The 21,680-nt window shown below is 42.8% G+C and overlaps 1 protein-coding gene across 1 annotated transcript in view; it reads left to right on the top strand.

The window, feature by feature from the left end:
- Positions 1 to 21,680, top strand: part of LOC310792015 (NLR family CARD domain-containing protein 3-like) — a gene marked incomplete at both ends in the record, with an annotated part of 87,486 nt that overhangs the window by 31,389 nt on the left and 34,417 nt on the right. The window contains 2 exon segments of the mRNA XM_083653697.1: positions 5,874 to 6,134; positions 16,522 to 16,695. Coding sequence (XP_083509823.1) covers positions 5,874 to 6,134; positions 16,522 to 16,695 — 435 coding nt within the window.

Raw genomic sequence — 21,680 nt, 5'->3', positions numbered from 1 at the left:
CCTCACGCACCCAGCGTCTATTTTCGGAGTGCTCCGTTTTTGTGCGCCGGCTCCCAGCGCGACACCGAAAAGCCAAACCGGACTGCTGAGAATGGTTTGGCCCTCGCGTCGGGTGCTGCTTTTCTGGCGGCTAATCGTGTGCAGAAACTATGCAGCTAAGACAGAGGGGCTCAGTTGTGGACACGGATTGACTGCTGTTCGCAGCCAACGTTGGCTGCAGCCAGAGCAATCTATATGGCTCTGGCTGCAGCATGAGCGGTTTCTCTTTCATCACAGGGCTTTTTCCTGCTGTTTTCCTGACCTTTCTCTAATCTGGAGAGCACTGTCGCCACCTAATGAGTCCGTAAAATAGGTTATACACCTTCAATAGCTACAATATTTGTACAGGAGATGCCTGAGGCTTTGATCCACGTCCCACCGTCAAAAAACGCAATTGATGACTTTAGTCGTCATTGGCACTCTACGTTACTATCCGAATTGACGACTATACTCGTCCTTGGCACTCAATGAGTTAACACTTTGAGTGCCACGGCCCTTGGGCAAAAGGTGCTGTACTGTGCCACACAGGCTGCAATGCATTTTAATATAGCCATATCATTTTTTGTGTTCCTCTTATATGGACAACCAATAGCCTCAATGAAACTTTGAACCCTTCTGTTTCATTTAAAAAAAAACTGTGTTTATAAACCGTTCCATTTTGGAAATACACCCCTCTGAAAAAGAGTGTTTTCGACCGAAAAGAGCATGCTGAAATTAGTTTCTGAGATAATCACATCTTTATGTTAGAAAGGCGACAGAATGAATTCTGCTTTGAGTTGAACAAAATGCTATAGCTGAAATGAAAGGTTAGAATGTCTAGTTTACCTGCGGGAAAAAGTATGTCAAAAGAATGTTTTGTTTATTTTCTACAAATATTAGTATACAGCTTGGTCTAACATCAAAATGCTCACTTTCATGGGTCATCAATCAATCAATCAATCAATCAATTTATTGTTGTCCACAATGTGGAAATTTGTCTTTGGCTTCACAGGTTTGCTTGCACACATGAAAAGTACAGTACACAGACACAGTACACAGCACAGGAAATGATAGGGTACATAATACAACATATAACAAGACAACAGGACAACAGCACATTACAGACAGCGATAACGGACATGGTTCTGATGTGGATGAGTCTGACGTTTATGAATTTAGCAGATTTATTGCGTTTGGTATGAAAGATTTTTTGTAGATATTCTTGGTTGCTGCAGGAACTCTATAGCGTCGTCCCGAGGGCAGTTTTGTGAACTCATTAAAAAGGGGATGTACAGGGTCACACACAATTTGTCTGGCTTTTCGTGCCACCCGTGTTTTGTAAATACATCCAAGTTGTTCTTGTTCTTTCCCAATAATTTTACTTGCCATGTTTGTAATTCGGGACAGTCTATTTCTGTTCTTAACTCCTAGATTCCCATACCATGTACACATGTCAAAGGTCAAAATACTTTCAATAAGGCTCCTGTAGACAGTCTCCAGAATAGCTTTGCTGATTTTGTATGAATCCAATTTCCTGATTAGATACAAACGCTGCATCGCTTTCTTAAAGATGTATTCTGTGTTGGCTGTGAAACTTAGATTGCAGTCAAACATGGTTCCTAAGTATTTAAACTCCTCCACTGTTTCAACAGGCTGGTCATCAATCAAAACGGATGTGAAGTCTTGACCTGCGTTGCGGTGACTCGCAATGACCAGCTCCCTAGTTTTGGCTCCATTAATATAAAGGGCACTGTCTTCACACCATTTAATAAGTTCTTCAATGTGGTGGAAGTATGTAGATTCATTACCTGTGTCCCCTGCCTTCATAAGGCCAACTAACACCATATCATCAGCATATTTATACAATTGGCAGATTGCATTCATAATTTGTATTGCATTTGTGTACAAGGAAAATAAAATGGCAGAAAGGACGCAACCTTGTGGTGCTCCTGTATTCAGGATAACTGTCTCAGAGGTGATGCCACTGAACCTCACTCTCTGTGGGCGATCTGAGAGGAACTCTTTAATCCACTGTATGATGTGGCAGTTTGTGTTGATGTCACAAAGCCTTTTAATCAAAATGTGTTTCTGCATACAGTTGAATGCAGAACTGAAATCTATAAATAAAAGTCTGGCAAAACTGTTAGGCTGCTGTAGATGCTTGCTGATAGTGTTCATTAGTGTCAGCGTTGCGTCTCCAGTACTACGGCCCTTTTTATACGCAAATTGAAATGGGTCGAGCCATTCGCTGAGAGAGGATGAAAGGTGTTTGACTATAACCCTTTCCATACATTTAGATAAAATGCTGGTTAGCGCAACCGGTCTAAAATCATTGAGCTCTGTGGCTCTGGGCTTCTTAGGGACAGGAATGATGTTGGATAGTTTCCATGATTTGGGAACAGAATGATTATTCAATAATAACTGAAACAGCTTTGTAAAGACGGCTGTGAGCTGAAACCTGCATGATTTGATCACCCTGCCTCTCAGTCCATCAGGACCAGGTGCCTTGCTGGGCTTTATTCTATTTAGGCTGGCAGCTACTTCTGCCTCTGTCAGTTCAATTGTAGAGTGATCGGTGATCGGTGATCGGTTTTACATAGGGAAACAAGATATCACCTTTATTTTTTATTTTTATGAAACTACACATTGAAAGCTTTCATTTGATGTGTAACATAATAACAATATTCAAAACACAACATGTCCTGCACTGTTTTATCTTCTTCACATGGACCTTCAAAATAGTTGGAAATCAAGACAACTTTATGTAAACATAGGCCAACATCGAGCCTGCTGCTGCCTGGGTGTGTGTGTGTGTGTGTGTGTGTGTGTGTGTGTGTGTGTGTGTGTGTGTGTGTGGCTGCATGTGCCCCTGCGTGCCCCACCCCCCTCCTCCTGCTCCTCCATGGTGGGAGGAGTCGAGTGTCTCTGCTGCGGTTTGCTCTGTTTGATCTGCACTGAAAAGTCCGCTGCCTGCATCCCCCTGCTTTTTTACAGCGTGTCCTCGGCTCCCAGCTGAGAATAATGTAACTTTTCAGAAAGACGCTGGTGTCGCCGTGTCGGCAACTAAATCATATGGTTGGACTATCGCAGCGGACACGGATGGGGCTCAATTGTGGCAGCAGATGACTGCTGTTCACAGGCACGGGTAACGTTATGCTTCAAGCATATCGATGCGATTTCCGTATTCCGTTTCCTCATGACTTCTTCTCTCTTTTCTCCTGGCCTTTGTCTAATCGGGAGGGCACTGTCGCCACCTAAGGGTTCTGTAAAATAGGTTAGACACATTCAATAGCTCCCATATTGTAAGAGGCGATGTAAGAGGCTTAGATCGACACCCCCCGTCAAAATATGAATTTGGAGTTATTGACGCCATTTGGCGTCGCTGGCAGTGTACGGTAAATTTCTCTTGACGCCATATCGCGTCGCTGGCACTCAATGTGTTAATAAGCCACCAGCCAAATTTGAACGATGATGAACGTCGCAAAGTATATAAATTTAGGTTTGACGGTCATGGCAAAAGTAATGAGAATCAATTAGATTTTAGAGTGTATTTTATCCCGTGGACTGTGTGGGCGTGTCCCATCTGCAGCAGGGAAATTTCCCTCTCTCTCTCTCTCTCTCTCTCTCTCTCTCTCTCTCTCTCTCTCTCTCTCGGAGGAGACCTCTCTCCATTAATGGAGAGAGAGGGAGAGTAGGAGAGAGAGAGAAGGAAAGAGAGATGGTGTGTGTGTGTGTGTGTTCGCGCGTTGCATACTGACAGTGCACAGCGCTGCGAGTGCACAGCGCTACTGTGTGTGTGTCAGTGTGTGTGTGCGCGCGTGCAGACAGATAGACAGATAGACAGATAGATAGATAGATAGATAGATAGATAGATAGATAGATAGATAGATAGATAGATAGATAGATAGATAGATGTTGGTTCTTAAAAGAGCCTTTGTGTTGACGCAATGCGTTAGCTAGCTGCAAAAAGGTGTGGGACCACTAAAACTCTGAAGAGAGATGGAGGCAGAATGTGCGGGACTGCGGGTTGCGCGCGTGTACAAAGGTTATATAGAGCTTATGACATCATAAGATTTTGCATTTGGGCAGCTCGCGCACTGCTCTCGTCAATGAGGAAGTGGAAATCCAGACCTTAGAAAAGTGTCGATTTTAAGGCTTTGGGTTGAAAGTAATGTATGTGAGGCACACAATTACTAACATAAGACCCTAAATAACTAGTTAGAACGTTTTTGTGGATTTTGGTTTCCAGGGCCTTAAAACTCAGAATGGGGTTCAATGTCAGCTAATTGAAAGTTAGTATCCCAAATGCTGTCTAATTTACCCCAAAACAGTTAGATAGCCGCACCTGAATTGACAGGTTGTGCCAGCGTGGGAGAGCCGAGCCAAGGTTAATGGGGTTTTAGTTAACCGGATGGTGTACAGATCGCGCAGGATATAAATGACATTGGATGAACGATCGGACTAAGTGTAGGGCTATGGCATGAACTTAGTTGTATCCCATACATCAAAGTGTTTAAAGGTGGTAAAAGGATAAACCCTCAGCCTCTGCCTATGCAATTGCTGCAGACATGGCAGAAGCCATCATATCAGTTGAGAAAACCAACTGGGACAGATGTTTCATTTGTCAGCAGGAAACCAAGGAAAAGCTCATTCAGCCGAGTTTCGTCAATATAGAGCACGATCAAACTGGTTATGGTACCATTGCAAGAAATGTTCCATTATTTCACAAGATCAATGCTCTGCCTATCTTAGTCCAATCCGATTAGATGAAGGTGATGGTATAGAAAGTACATTGACAAGAAACAGAGCAAAATATAATTTAAGCTGTAAACTTATGTTCAACAACACAAAGCTGGAAAGGGCCCAAAAGAGAGCATCTTCTACTGCTGCTGAAGACACTGACGTTATCGTCAGTCTGATGACTGACACAGGATGTTCAGATAATAATAATTACTGTATGAGTTACAGTGAATAGCTGGCGTGGGCCTCTGGCATTAGCTAGCTGTTAGCTTGTGAGTTATATTAGTTACATGACAGTAATACGCCACTGAATGACCAGTTTGATATAACTGTCAAGCAGTTTGAGTCACACTCCATAAAGCCCACCAGCTTTGATATATATTGGCTGGTTGTTGATATTTATAACAATATTGTGGCCTCTGGACGAACATTTTGTGGAGGTAGATAGAGGCAGCAATACTGTTTCCGGTCTACCGCCTGGAAGGGAGACAAAGATCATATATTCAAGGCAGGAGCAATGCTCTTATCCTTTATGGACAAGAGCGCTACAGCCATGATATTGCAGTAGAACAAGGTATACGCCTTTGGTTCGTATCAATATACGATATTGGGGGCAAATGATGATGTGTGTTATTACAGCACGCACTGTATGTTTTCATAGAACATCAATGGTGTACAGGTATGAAAAACTGACTGTAGGGGGCTTTAAGTGTTACAGTGCTAACTACCAACATGTTCGTTTGTGTAGCTTGTTCAATAAATGTCTACCTCCTGCCTAGCAAGGGTTAACTTAGGGTCAAGTAGGGGTTCATTTAGGATCAAGTTATTGTTAAGTCAGGATTAAGTTCTCCATCCAACTCAAATTCTGCTTTTTACCACAATTATTTCCAGAGAACCTGCCATCTGAAAATATTGTCCATATAAAATTGGATCCTGAAACTTAACTAAACCTTCTGACAGCCGGTCTGCTTTCAGATGGAAAGACTCTATAAGGCCGACATGATGCTGAGCCACACTGACAACATGCTGAAATCCACTGAATTATTAAAACCTGGATTGTTGAAAGCTTTCAGGGATATTTTATTTTATAGCTATTTGTTTTATTCTTTATTCAGATTGGGGGGCTGCAACTTGTCAGAGGCGTACTTTGAAGTCCTGGTCTCAGCTCTAAAGTCCAACCCCTCCCATCTGAGAGAGCTGGACCTGAGTGGATGCAGGTTGTCAGAGTCTGACTGTGAAGGCCTGGTCTCAGCTTTGAAGTGCACCCCATCGCGTCTGAGAGAGCTGGACCTGAGTAACAACAACTTACAAGATTCGGGCGTGAAGCTGCTGTCTGCTGGACTGGAGAGTCCAGACTTCAGACTGGAGATTCTCAGGTAAAATCAGTTTACGGTTTTTCTCAGCTGATTTGACACATTTCTCCAAATTATGGTCTGTTCTCTCAAAACAGGATTCCTGAATCTGCAAAGGTTGCTCTGCAGGTTTACACAAGGATTTGAGTTTTATTGATCCAGCTTCATTATACACAGCAGTGAAGCTCAGTGACTGAGAGAAGATCATCCATGTTCTGATATCTTGTCATTAGATTACCACACCTCTCTCTGTTCATCTCACCCATAATTCACTGTCACATCTCCAGCTGCTTCAGAATAGAGCAGCTAGATATTAACCAGTGGGAATGTGACATAATCATCTCCCAGTTTTTAACACCTGTTCTCTGGTTACCAGTTAGATAGATAATTCATATTAAAATGTCCATGAACACGTTTAAAGTAGGCTAGCTTTGGTCCTGAATTACACTGTGAAGCTCTTAGTTCCTTGTGAGCTGAGGGCCAGCTGAGATCTTCAGGTCCTCCCAACTTTCCCTCAGACTCAACACTGAAAGTGGGTTCACTTTAGTGAGGCTGCAGATTCACTATCATCTTTAAAACTCTTTGTAAAACACACTTTTATTTATTTATACAATGCCATAAGTTGCAAACTTTTTGGGGTAATTTATTTGATTTTCTCTCTAAAGCTTTTGATAAGGAGTTTCCTCCCGATCCTTTAACTGCACTGTTTGGTGTAGTTGAGCCGGGCAGGGTGAGAGATAGATATGAAGCCCAGGCCATCTCTCTATCCACTCTGCTAGCCAGAAAACTGCTGCTACAGTCCTGGAAATCTGAGATTTGTCCTACATTTGATATGTGGCTTAAGGAAATAGGAAATGTGTTGCATCTAGAGAAAATCCGATTTACTATCTCAAACCGAGAAGGGGTATTTCAGAAAATCTGGCAACCCATTGTCAACCTGATGGGCAAATACAATGTATGAGACTGTGTCTTCCGTCATCTCCATATAACTTGCATCCGATATCATGTATGTAACCTTTCCTGTGTATCACCACCATTTTGTTTTTTATTTTTATTTGTATTATACGCTACTAGAAAAGTATCTCACACACACACTCACACCCATACGTGAAAATAAAGGAATACAGACACTAGAGAACAGGAGGCAGAAGAGACCACCTGTCTCCCTTGTCTTGAGGTTTAGAATGGCAGCCAGCGCCACGCAGCTTATTGCCACATCATATAGAATACACCCCTAAAGTCAACTCCCACTTTCCCAATGACAGCCTTACGCCACGTCATAAATCACATGACAGTGGTAACCAGGGGTAACCGACAAACATCATACTAACGAACTGTGACAATGACATTACGGGTCAGTTAGCCTCATCAATACAGTCTGTCAGTAGAAATAATACAATAATGACATTAAAGGTCCCATTCCGTGCAAAAGCTGTTTTTACTTGTAAATGCATATATACTGCTGTCAGCCCTCCCTGTAATGAGTGGTCACAAGCTCAGAACTGCCACAGTTGGATTTGTACCTATCCGGCTTCCCCCTGCAGTCTCCTTCAAGCCACACCCCCAAACGCTTCGTTTGCCCAGTGGGGGATTGGGACGTCACGAGCTTCCTCACGCATACTGCGCGGGTCTCTCTCACACAAGCTACCTGCACCATTTTGTCTATAGCCACAAAATTAACACTTCTAGCTGGAGCGACGCCAACTGTACGTGATCCAGCAACTGCAGAGGTGCATTCGGTAAGTCTAGGCATTTTGAGATGTCCTCTTTAGCGTAGCAACATTAAGTTAGCGATAGCGTTAGTTGTGGACACAACCTAGCGTGCTGGTCCACAGACGCTAATCTGACGCCATTGACGCTAATCAGCGGTCAATGGGAACTGTTAGTTCTGAATATATTATAGAAACAGACCATTCTTGGGACGCAACGAGATGAGGAAGTGACAACTCCGTCACAACAAACGGGGTTGCTATATTTTCGACAAATTAATCCAGAATCATGTTTTATGGACCAGAGACACACGTTTTTAAGAGGTTACAGCTGCACAAATTGGGACCTTTAAATATAAGGTCAGTTAGCCTAATCAATACAGTCTGTCAGTAGAAGTAAAACAATAATGACATTAAATATAACAAGGTCAGTTAGCCTCATCAATACAGTCTGTCAGTAGAAGTAATACAATAATGTAATTAACTCATTGAGTGCCAAGGACGAGTATGTTCGTCAATTCGTTTAGTAACGTAGAGTGCCAAGGACGAGTATGTTCGTCAATTGCGTTTTTTGACGGTGGGACGTGGATCAAAGCCAGATCCATCTCCTGTGAAAGTATGGTGGATGTTGAATGTGTTAAAGCTATTTTAGGGACCCATTAGGTGGCGACAGTGCTCTCCAGATTAGAGAAAGGCGAGGAAAAAAGAGAGAAGAAGTAATGGGGAAACGGAAATCGCATCGATATGCATGAAGCATAACGTTAGCTGTGCCTGTGAACAGCAGTCAATCTGCTGCCACAATTGAGCCCCTCCGTCCCCGCTGCGATAGCCCCTCCATATGATTTAGTTGCTGACACCACCGTCTTTCTGAAAAGTTACATTATTCTCAGTTGGGAGCCGGCGACAGGCTGTGAAAAAGCGGGTGCAGCGCACTTTTCAGTGCAGAGCAAACGCAGAGCAAATGCAGCAGAGCCCCAGAGACACTCCCACGGAGGAGGAGGAGGAGGGGGGTGGGGCACGCAGGGCACTACAGCATACAACCATTGACAGTAAACACAGACTCAGACAGCAGGCTCGATGCACAGAGACAGGCAAACAAGCTAGAATATCTGATGCCCACCAGCAGTAAATCAAGACCAGCAAGAAGGTGTAGGGTCTGCGCACGCAGGGGCCAGCGCTGCTGGTTGCAGCTAAAAAATATTATTTGGCCAAACAAAATTCCTTTGTTTTCACTGGAAGGAAATTATTTTTGAGGTGTCATTACATCAGAAAATATTAGCTTCAGAGTCAGTGATGTGCTTGAAATGCTGAAATGATGTGCTTTCACAAAAGGCTGAATATATCAGATTCTAAATTGAAACGTGTGTTTTTGCTCAAAACAACCTATCTTCTCCGGCTGATAACTAATGGTATCGGAAAATGGTATCAATAAACTTTTTTTTGCAGATGATAGAAGAGAGTCTCATCGTTCTTTGTGCGTGTTCGGTGTTTACATAGTAATATCACACAATATTCTGTGGGCCTCGAGAAATCACTGAAAACGCTCTGAAACCCTGGCACTGGGAGCGTCCGTTCTCCAAAAGTGGCTGGCACTCAATGAGTTAAATACAAGGGTCAGTTAGCCTCATCAATACAGTCTGTCAGTAAAAGTAATACAATAATGACATTAAGGGTCAGTTAACCTAATCAATACAGTGTGTCAGTAGAAGTAATACAATAATGACATTAAATATAAGGGTCAGTTAGCCTCATCAATGCAGTCTGTCAGTAGAGGTAATACAATAATGACATTAAATATAAGGTCAGTTAGCCTCATCAATACAGTCTGTCAGTAGAAGTATAATACAATGATGGCATTAAATATAAGGGTCAGTTAGCCTAATCAATACAGTCTGTCAGTAGAAGTAATACAATAATGACATTATATATAATGTCAGCCTAATCAATACAGTCTGTCAGTAGAAATAATACAATAATGATGTTAAATATAAGGGTCAGTTAGCCTCATCAATACAGTCTGTCAGTAGAAATAATACAATAATGATGTTAAATATAAGGGTCAGTTAGCCTCATCAATACAGTCTGTCTGTAGAAGTACAGTAATGGCATTAAATCCCTTCGATACAGTCGGTCAGTAGACATAATAGGTAATGACATTAAATATAAGGTCAGTTAGCCTCAATGATAGAAATGATAGAAATAATATATTAATTAGATTAAAGCCCACCTCCAGTGTATTTTGTCATTTTTAAGATAGTTCATGTGTTGGTGAGTCATGACGATGGGCCCTATCTTCGTACAGGCGATATCCCCTATTAATGCTTGCGCACCTGTTAAGGCAGGGAAGATACCGGTCTGCCTTGCGCATTTGTACAGGTGTTATGCCGAGTTTTGCACCCCCACCCGGGAGCATCCCCACCAGCATATTGTAATGATTTATACAGAAATGTAACTGTTTAAAAGTGATATAATTGTCTGGGTAGACCTCCCTGATTTCTAAGTTAAAACAGCCCCGAAATATGTTGGGGATGCAATTCTCGGCAGGAATGCGGAAACGTTCACGGCACGTGTCGCAGGCGCAAATTAGAGCCGTGCCAAAATCATCTGCGCCCCCAAAATGCCTGCGCAAACGGGATTTGGGCGGTCTTAACTACCAGAATTATTCACAGGTGTGGGTAGGCAATGCTGGGCATTACGTCAATCAAAACCAATCAGATTCCCATCTCGCAGGGTGCACTGTGGCGCAGTGATAAGCGCTGTCGCCTCACAGCTAGAAGGTCCTGGGTTCGATTCCCACCTGGGACGCTGTGAGCGCTAAAGGAGTGCGTGCCCGTCCGCATGTCCTCGAGTGCCCACCGCCCAGGTGGGGTCGTCAAAATGGCCTTTCTGTGTCGAGTTTGCATGTTCTCCCCGTGCCCCCTGGGGGTTTCCTTCATATAGGAACCCCTCACCAAAACATGCAATATCCTGGTCGCTGAAGTGGTGCCTCCTCTGGTCATTAGGGGCACCTGTTTGGAGGGAGGGAAACTTGTTGGAATAGCGTCATCCTCCCACGTGTTATGTCCTACTGGTGAAGCTTTCCCTGTCTGGGTGAAAAGAAGCGGCTGGCTACTGCCCATGTCTCGGAGGAAGCATGGAGCCAGTTTCGGCTCTCCCCAGATCGGCAGAGGGTGGAGCAGCAACCAGGATAGATAAATTAAAATTAGCACTAATGGGGGATAAAAATGGGATACAAAAAAATCTGGGAAGATTCCCGTCTCGCGATCGCTGTTTGCGCGAGGCATGCAATATGCTGTAATTCTCTCCATGCGTAATAGAGTGGACTCACTCGTGCCGAGGACAAAGAGAGATGGAGAGAGCTTGTGAGTGACAGATCGGCTGTGGTGCCAACGACCCTCCGGGTTATGGGATAGCAGTAGGTGAATAGCCTATTGCAAGTAGGCTACAATGTACACGTTTTCTCAATTCATTTATCATAACCCCTCCTTGCGATGTGATAAAAGTTTCTCAGTGAATTATAGTTGATTGCCTCACCGAATAATCTGCTGGTTACCCAATTTTAGCAGCAGAATTTGATGTCCTGGGGTGGCACGTCCATGCGTAATGACGTTTCTGCGCTGCACAGCGCGGAGATTATGGTGCGATCAAGCGTAGCGAGTGTTTTAGCGCCTGGAGAGCAGCTAAGAGGTGCTTTTCAAAGCTCTTAGCGCAAAGTAATTGCGCGCTGCTGACGAGAGGATAATGCCATCTATCCTCACATTTTAGCGCTGAAACGTCTGCTTTGGCATGTGGCACGCCTATGCCCAGTATAATTATAACAGGCATGCGCTTGCGCCTGCCCCCAATTTGCATTGCGCACGGTGTTAAGCGAGCGCAAACGCTAAATTACCGCTTTTGGGAAGATAGGGCCCCTGGTCTGTTAATTAGCCACACTGTTAGCCAATGTATTTTTTTTGTGCACACAGTCCAAAAAATAAGCTGTTGGTAAAAACGGGTGATGAGATTATTATAGCATTTCATATCATGTCATCAGTTATTATATCGTTCTATCATTATAGTGGTCTGATGACTGACACATGATAGACCAACCCGTTCTCACTTCGAGCGCGTAGCATATTGACGCTTTGTCCCGTCCCTTGTGCGTCGCTTGTTACTAACATGGTACCCTTGAGCGACCCATGAAACGACTTGGGCTTTCCGACTAAACTCAATGTAAACCCATGGAAGTCATCTTTGACGCTTATGGCAACTGCTCCCCCATTAGCCTAACAGTTAGGCTGTTGACTAGCAAAAATAAGTATACTTCAAGTTTATTTTATTAAGTAAACTTAAGTAAAGACCAAGTGTACTTTTATGCAAGTATACTTATATACTCAAGTACAGTGTTGGGCACTCATTACTAAAAAAGTAATATATTACATATTACTCGTTACTATTTTCAAAAGTAATATTATTACTTTACTTATTACTTCATGCCAAAAGTAATTTGTTAGATACTCGTTATATTACTTTTCCGTTACATTCCACACAAATGGCAATAGGCCTTTTTCACTGCAGCGATTTTGTGTCTAAAAGGCAGGAGGTAACACAGGTGCACCAAGATGTTAATTAGGGCTTCCAACTTCCAGTCCATTTAGGTGTTCCAGTGCTGGAGCCTTAATTAGTTAGTTGGTTGCACCTGTGTATACTCTGTCTTCTAGACACAAATGGCCGTTGTGAAAAAGGCCCATAGCGTTTTTCTCATCAAAATGCAGACTTTGCGGTGCGAATGTGTGAACTAGGTCTATTATGTGACGTTCCATTTAAACTAATCGCTTTGCCAGAGCACAGCTTCCTACAGAGATGCTTGATGAAGAGCACACCTGGCTCAAACGTATAGGCTACATCTTTGCTTAACAAGTTTGTGTCACAAATAACGTTAGCTCTGCAACATTAACATTAACCTGACAATAATAACAGCAATGTTTGATGTCCACCAGCTTGTGAGTTTTTACGTTATCTCTGTATTTTAACAGTTTTCCGGTTTCTGTTGTGCTGTCCTCTCGTCTCGTAACGTTAACGTTAGGAAGTTTGAGCTCGTGTTTTTCACAGTGGAAAGAGTGTTAGTAGCCTACCTGTCCTGGACACCGTTTACATTTGACTTTGATGTTCAATCGTGTCACCTTTCTTCCCGACAAAAACAAAGTCATGGGAATATATCCGCAGCCACGGATTTTCCTTCTCGGCTCAGCAGGACAGAGAGGGAGGTGTGCCTGCCTGTTGGTGCTCTGAATGGGCTCTGCGGTGACGTCACCTTGTTTTGGGAGCGTTAAAGCCATGCTGCTTGTGATCATGCCGACTGCGTGTCGTTTTGCAGCGCAGCGGCATCACAGAATGGACTCAACAAAAGATGTAACGATTAACGTAACGAGCTCGTTTATCTTGAAGTAACTGTAATATTATTACTTATATTCTATAGTAATTCGTTACACTACTCGTTACTTGGAAAAAGTAATATTATTACAGTAACGAGTAACTAGTAACTTGTTACTTCCCAACACTGCTCAAGTATACTTTATGCACCAAGTATACTAATATCAATATACTAGTAGTATACTCCAAGTGTACTTGCCTAATACTTCTTGACACTAAATTGGCACTAAATTGGCCCAATTCAGTATACTAGTAGTATACTAAGTAAGTATACTACTAGTATACTTTAAGTAAAAGGAAAAAGTATGACCATGTGAGATTTGAACTCAGGGCCCCTTCCTTTCAGCACAATGTCCTGTGTCTTATCCACTTGGCCATCCGTTCAGCTGAGTAAAGTAGTGAATGTTGACCATACCACTATATGTGTATCTGTCTCTATTCTAACACTATAGGTCGGATTGGGCTGAAAATTTGCATGGAGGTGGGTTATGATCTAGGGAAGGTCATGAGCAGATTGGAAAGTCCTGGAATCACCTGGAAAGTCCTGGGAAATCCTGGAAACGACCTGGAAAACACCTCATGCCCACAGCCCAGTTCGGATTGGGCTGAAATTTTGCATGGAGGGGGGTAGTGATCTGGGGAAGGTCATGGGCATGTCATCAAGTCCTGGGACCACCTGGAAAGACCTGGAAAATCCTGGAAAACACCTTACGCCCACACCCCAGGACGGATTGGGCTGAACTTTTGCATGGCGGGGTGTTAGGATCTGGGGAAGGTCATGGGTCCATCACCAAGTCCTTGAATCACCTGGAAAGTCCTGGAAAATCCTGGAAACCACCTGGAAAATACTTCACATCCACACCCCAGGTCAGATTGGGCTGAAATCTTGCATGGCAGGGGGTTATGATCCGGAGAAGGTCATGGGCACTTCATCAAGTCCTGGAACCACTTGGAAAGTCCTGGAAAACACCTGACACCCACACCCCAGGTGGCATTGTACTGAATATTTGCATGGCGGTGGGTTGTGATCAGGGGATGGTCATAGGCAGGTTGTGTACTTCTGGAAACCATGTCTGGACACCACCATAATTTCCAGCGAAGCAAAAGTCACAGTTGTATTGCTTTAATTGTGCCTATAAAAGGGAGCATGGGCTCTGTTTGTCTGTTTGTTTCTCTGTTTCAATTGTCCCTCTGATGATTTCATTCAGAATTAATGTCTATGACATCATCACTGATGATGTCACAATCTCTATGACATCATCACATCTATGACATCATCAGTGGTGGTCATCAGTGAGTGATGTCATCAGTGATGTGAAGTTGAGCAATTGTGTGCTGAGTGACATCACTCAAGCACTCCATATATTCTGGTAGCCTTAGCAGCCAGTATACATCAAGTCTGCTACTCTCATATATGGAAGAATTGTCAATAAAATCAGCCAAATGTGTATGGTGTATACTACCTCAAAGAAACCGATATGTCTGAAAAAGTATTTAATCGGCTATAATCTATCGACTATAAGGGACCACATGGAAATAAGCCTCTGGGATTTATTGTGATATCCTGATTTTTCCATTTTATATGCAGAACTGCTGTAGCCTACTTCAAATAAAACAAATCAACTACAAGCCAAGTATACTTATACTTTCTGTATAAGGCAAGAATACTTATTTATACTTTTCTTGTGTGTATCTCAATCACAAGTTTAAGTACAAGTACAAGCCAAGTATACTTAGACTTTTCTGTATACTGTGTAAGTACACTTAAGTATAAGTATACTTAAGTGTAAGTATACTTAAGTATAAGTATACTTAAATGTAAGTATACTGGATACTGTGTAAGTACACTTAAGTATAAGTATACTCAAGTGTAAGTATACTTAAGTAACATTTTTATAAGTATATATTTGATAAGTATATAGAAAGTAAACTGAAAGTATACTCTCTCATTTTAAGTTTAAAAGAAGTATATTAAAGTATACTAATTGTACACTTGTATAAACTTCTTTTTGCTAAGGGTAATGGGGGAGCAGTTAGCCTAACTGCTCCCCCATTAGTCAACTGCTCCCCCATTAGGGTCTGGAGGAGCTAACCTCTCCCAGACCCTAACCCTAAACCTAACCTCTCCCACCCCCCATGCCTAAACCTAACCTCCCCCAGACCCTAATCCTAACCTCTCCCACCCCCCATGCCTAAACCTAACCTCCCTCCAGACCTTAATGGGGGAGCAGTTGACTAATGGGGGAGCAGTTAGGCTAATGGGGGAGCAGTTGCCATAAGCGTCAAAGATGACTTCCATGGGTTTGCATTGAGTTTAGTCGGAAAGCCCAAGTCGTTTCATGGGTCACTCAAGGGTACCATGTTAGTAACAAGTGACGCACAAGGGACGGGACAAAGCGTCAATATGCTACGTGCTCGGAGTGAGAACGTGTTGGATAGACAGATAGTCTTATTAGTATTTCTGTCATTGTGATTGATTTATTACCTGTGTTTTAACACCCTTCCCTTTAATTTTAACTTATTGTTCTTATTGTAGCTCTCATACTGTTTGCTTTTACTTGACTTCTTTTCAACCTGATCATGCACTATATCATGTATTATTGTACTGTTTTATGATGTTTTCTTAAACTGTAAAGTGTTTCGGGACCATGTCTCATGGTGATTTTACACTATAAATAAAACTGAATTGAATTGATTTGAATTGAATTAGATAATACAGTACATTATACAGTAAATAGCTAGCATTAGCCTCTGGCGGTAGCTAGCTGTTAGCTATGTTAGTTATGTGGGCATAAAATGCCACTGAATGACTTGTTAACCAGTTCGAGTCACTCTCTTTCCATAAAGCCCACCAGCTTTGATATCTGTTATCTAGTTGTTGATGTTATAACAATATTGTGGCTCTAAACTAAAGTTTTTCAGAGACTGTCATGGCAGCATAACCGTTTCTGGTATTTCCATTCTGGGCGCAGACAAAGAGTTGAGCAAAGAGAGAACAGACAAAGACAGAACAGCGCTGCAGTCATTATGCTGCATTAGCATAATGAGTAGAACAAGCTATTAACATTCGGTTCTTATCAATGTAAGTTCTTTGGCGCAAATAATGACATGTGTTTATACAGCATTTTCATAGAACACAAACAGTTATACAGGTAGGAAAAACTGACTGGAGGGGGGCTTTAAATATAAGGGTCAGTTAACCTCATTAATACAGTCTGCCAGTAGAAATAATACAATGCTGACATTAAACATAACAGAATAACATTTCCACATGTCTTCTTGTCCTGCAGGCTGAGTGTCTGCCAGCTGTCAGAGAAAAGCTGTGAAGCTCTGGCCTCAGTTCTCAGCTCCCAGTCCTCTAGTCTGACAGAGCTGGACCTGAATAACAACGACTTACAAGATGCAGGCGTGAAGCTGCTCTCAGCTGGACTGCGGAGTCCTCACTGTAGACTGAAGACTCTCAGGTCAGGATCACTGTTACTGTTCAACAGACCATTCAAATTCTGCTTCACATGCACATTAATGTCAGAGAAAATATCTGTTCTCGCATTTTCCTGCTGTGGTCTTTGAAACCAGCTGAAAAACCAACATTCAGCTCCACTTTCTCTCCTCTGAGATAGTTATTTATTTTTATGCTCAGTGCCTCTGTTGGTGAAACCTGAAGTAAAGTCCAGAACTGAATTGAAAACACAAACCTGATGCTGGTATAAGCTGTTAAAGGGATACGCCAACATTTTGAGAGATTTGCCATATTCCCTATAGTAAAACTGAATGTAGATGCTTTTCTCTTCCCTGTGTGTGCATTAGAAAGTGTGTTTCACCCTCCTGCTAGTGAGTTTAGCACTACAATGGCAGGATACGGTACAGCTGCCTATACCCCCATTCAGTCACCAAAAATACACATTCGAGCAGCACCAGAAACACTCACATGTACATGTTATGACTCGTGTACTCACCAGGCAATGAAATAAATCCAACATTACGGGAAATGGTCATTTTAGAAGTAAATACATACCAGCAAGTGATGACAGCACATGCGCCTCAGGCAAACGCGGGAGTAACTTTGGCTCAGCCGTATTAGTTCTGGCTAAGGATTTACTTTAAAAAATGACCGTTTCCCAGACAAGGCCATATGCCAGGGCACAAATGCAAGCCTACAAATAAATAACTTGACTTTCCGCCAAACTTAAAGTGTAACTTACCCCCAAAACACTTTTTTTCAGCTTTTAACCTATATATGACTTTGGGGGTGGTGTGTGAAGAATTCTGGTCAAAATTTCCACATTTGAGATCAAACTGTTGCCATTGTACCATTTGTATCATTTTCAGCTGTTAATTGATTACAATCGCCTGTTATTTTCCTACGTAACACAATACTATCAATAAACGCCACTATAATCATAAAAGGAAGGAAATGGCATTGTGTTGCTGTAAATCATTCACCAACCTTTTTCATACAAAGGAGCCCTAATTTAGTTCACATTGTGGCAATGGACCCCCAATATGATGAGATTTGGTCTCTCAGATGCAAATCATATTTTTTTTTATTTTTTTTTATGTAGCCTAGATATGATTTTGTCCAGAATTCCATACATGTATATATTAGGTTGAGAGATAACAGAGAATCCTGGAATCCTCTCAAGGACCACTGGTGGTCCCCTGGCCCCACATTGAGAACTACTCAACCACTTGATTGTGCCGAGAGAGAGAAAGGAGGAGGGAGGGAGGGGTGAGAATGTGTGTTTGTACTCAGCTCCGAGTCCGCACCAAAGTGAGCCTCCCCCCACTTTCATCCCCGCCGTCATTTCCGCAAACAAATCTCATCGCAGTTTAGCACACATGTAAAATATAACGCTATACTACGACGTGACAACGTGACAATGCTGCTCTAAACACATCGGCTACTATAATATATTTCCCTGCATCTCATACTGAGATTAGATCGGTATTAAGTTTGGACAGACTGGAATGGATTGCGCAGCCAGGGTCTGAGGAGGAGGAGGAGGGAGCTCTGCAGCTCTGCCCTGCGCTCGAGAGGAAAAAGCAGAGGTGCACTACAACTTTTGACAAGAATCACGAAAAAGGGAGAAACGAAAATTAAAAACGGATTTCATGGCAGGCTATATGGCAAGTTGGACAAGGGCATAACGTGGAGAAATCTCGCATTGCTCATTACATGAGCGTGTTGAGAGCGGGGGGTTTGTCCTCCTGACTGTTGTGCTGTACTGCTATAACGAGTCTCGCGTCACCAGGCTCTTTTAACGATACATACACTACATGGGAGTCAATGGAGTAAATTTCTAGTTCGCCACTGAATGACCAAATTGATATCACTTTCAACCATTTTGAGCAACGCTGTTTCCATACAGGCCACCAGCGTTGGCTAGTTGTTGATATTTATAAAGATATTGTAGCTCTCAAATAACTTATTTTGGAGGCGGTGAGCAAACTGTTATGGCGTCGATTTCCAGAAAAAACATTCCTGAGCTGAGCACAGCCAAAGAGTATAGTGAGACAAGAGGAGACGTCATTTCTTGGTTTTTCCCATAGGTTTTTTCAAATCAAACAGCATGCCGTTTTGTTACATATCTGGGGGGTAAGTCCCGCTTTAAACTTTTACAGTCTGTGTCAAAACAGACACACACACAAGCAGAGAGAGAGAGAAGTACACATGATCATATCATCTTAGTTAAAATTGGCTAAGTGGGTAGTGTCTGTGTGGTGTCAGTCATGTTGGTGATGTCATCAGTGATGTCACTTGAGCAATTGTGATGTCATCAGTGATGTCACTTGAGCAATTGTGATGTCTGATGTCACTTCAGCAATCAGTGATGTCACTCGAGCAACTGTGATGTAGTATGAGCCGATGGGACGCAGTTGCACAGTGGCGCCTAGGTGGATGGGTGGTGTCTGTCTGTCAGTCATGATTTTGCGAGCCCACGGACCGGGCGATTTCCATAACTGCAGTCATGGCACATCATCCGAGTCTCCACCCTAGGAATTGAGTGCCGCATGCTCGATTCCTAGTCTTTTTATAATCCTATAACTATAAAAGTGCAGTCAGTAGTGCAGATCTCTGCCAGGCACCACTATGCCTGACAAGGAAAATAACCAACGTGCACATTTAGAGAAAAAACATCAGTCAACAACATCACGTAATGTGTTGTCTTTAATCTGGCGGAACCAAAGGTAAACAACCCAGATTGATGGTTTATAGTGGGACTTTTTTGTGAAATAGGCTCCACCCACCAAAGTCGATTATATGAAAACAGTGTGGACTTTCAAAAAACTGTGACAGAGGTTCAGTGCAGAACAGTCCAGACATTATTTGTAAGAGTAGCGGAAAAAGTAGTTTTGGACAAAATTGGCGGAAAATCTAATTATACGGACATGGGTGGGGCCTATATCAGTAGATCCGTAAGGACCCAAGGAATCCAGGGGAAATTAATTTTAATTGTAGACGCGAGGGTTCAAAAGTTGGTGTAATTGTGTATTCCATAGTAATGTAGGACTCTATGAACCTACCCTACCTACCAGCTTATGGTTTCTGAGCTACAGGAGGAACACAGAGACACACACACCCACACACACACACTCACACCCATTCGAAATCATGATATCCTCCTGCATTCGCCTGGCAGAGATAATAAAATTGCCTAGGTGGATGGGTGGGCAGGCGACGGGCGGCTGGTGTCAGTCATGATTTGCGTCACGTTTTGTGTCACGAAAGTGACATCGGGCTTTCAGGCCCATTTCTTTTTGCCGAAATTCCCTGCAGTATTCTTCTGTTGGTATTCACTCATTGGATGATTGCATTCTCCCACAGTAATAAGGAAAAAACAGCACACATTGGCCATTTTTACACTTTTTACACTGTCAGGGACCTCAGTAGCGTGTGGAAGATCCATACGCAGCCACAACAGCTTGGCACCTTGGCACCGCAAATTAGGTGCTGGCACACACCTGCCAGCACTTGAAGCTCAAAACAAGAGTGAATACCAACAGAAGAATATTGCAGGGAATTTTGGCACATTTTCTGGGGGCGCTACCCACACGGTTAGCTGTGTTGCTCATTCCACGAATGCATGATCCTTAAAAGTTGTACTTCGTTGTAAAGGTGACTAATCAGGCTTTCCAATGATATAAAATGCAATACCAATTTGTATTATTAACTTGTACCCCCCTGGTCCGGCTGGCCGGATTTAAGGATATTCGCATATCGGCTGTTTGGACAATTTTGGAACGAAACGTCTGAAATTCAGCAATTTTTTGTTTTGTTTGTTTATTATGGTAATTCACCTTGCCAGGACTAGAAAAAAATCATCCTGGCACCCAGAAATTCACATACCCCCCACCTTACCCATAGGATCCCGCTGCATGGTGATTGACTTTCATTATAACCGCCTTTTTGAGACCTCCAGGAAATGTTTACAAAATTCATGCATTTAAATTTTTTCTGCGAACATCCTGGACCAAATACCTTTAAATTTGACCTTAATATCTAACTTTGGAGTTGGTTGAACATTTGGTGGAGTTACAAGGCTTCAAAATCCATTGCATAGTTTTCCAATTGTTTTCAATGTTAATTTTGCAAAAAAAAAAAAAAAAAATCAGACTCCCAGGTACTTTCGCCAAAAATAATTATTTTTCTGATCTTACACCTCTCAGCTCGAGTCAAGACATCAAATTTGTAGTTTCTATTGTGTTTGCCCCCCCCCCCCCCTATTTGCTCAGTGTTCGCACAGCAATCAATTCCATGCAGTTTGACATGAAATATACAGTACAGTGATTGTCATGGCAACATGTCACATGATGTTGGAACCCGGATTTTCCTGTGCAAACTACTCATTTGAAGCATTTAGACCGAGATTGATGGAGGAATTAAGCTATTTTGTGTTTTTTGTGAAAATTAGCTGTGAGTCCAAAATTGGCAGTTTTATGTTTTTTTGTCAAATTTACCTTTTTTGAAAGTACATTGTATCTCAGCGACCGTTCGTTGTAGAGACTTGCGGCTGACATGGCTGGAATCAGGGTCGAAAACTCTAGAGTCTAACTGTTTAGAGGCGTCGTGATTTGGCCTTCTAGCGGCCTTCCATGCCTTCCCGTTTGCCGTATGCGCTCTGCACCGGAGCACAGCAAATCCGATGCCCCGGGAAGACAGCGTCTCGGCCAGCCGGCGGTCATGGGTCACGTCATCTGTGGATCCCTGCGTCTGTTCTCCCTCGTCTCGGGTGATTAACGTGTGTGTGTTGACCCGGATGTCAAAACTCGGTCATGATCAGCATCCGGGTAGTGCCCCAGATGCGCATGCGCGTACTTCTGTGGACTTCCGTGTCAACGAGCCAAGGCATTTCTCGTTTCTCGAGTATGAATATCAATATCCGGCTAGCCGGACCAGGAGTTCCGATGTGGGTATAAATGCAAATGTGCAATTCTCAAAAGATGAAAG

This window comes from Poromitra crassiceps (genome assembly GCF_964638095.1).
Source record: "Poromitra crassiceps genome assembly, chromosome: 17".
In the NCBI taxonomy this organism is placed as follows: Eukaryota; Metazoa; Chordata; class Actinopteri; order Beryciformes; family Melamphaidae; genus Poromitra; species Poromitra crassiceps.
The sequence above is the reverse complement of the archived record's forward strand: the minus strand, read 5'-3'. Positions and strand labels throughout refer to the sequence as shown.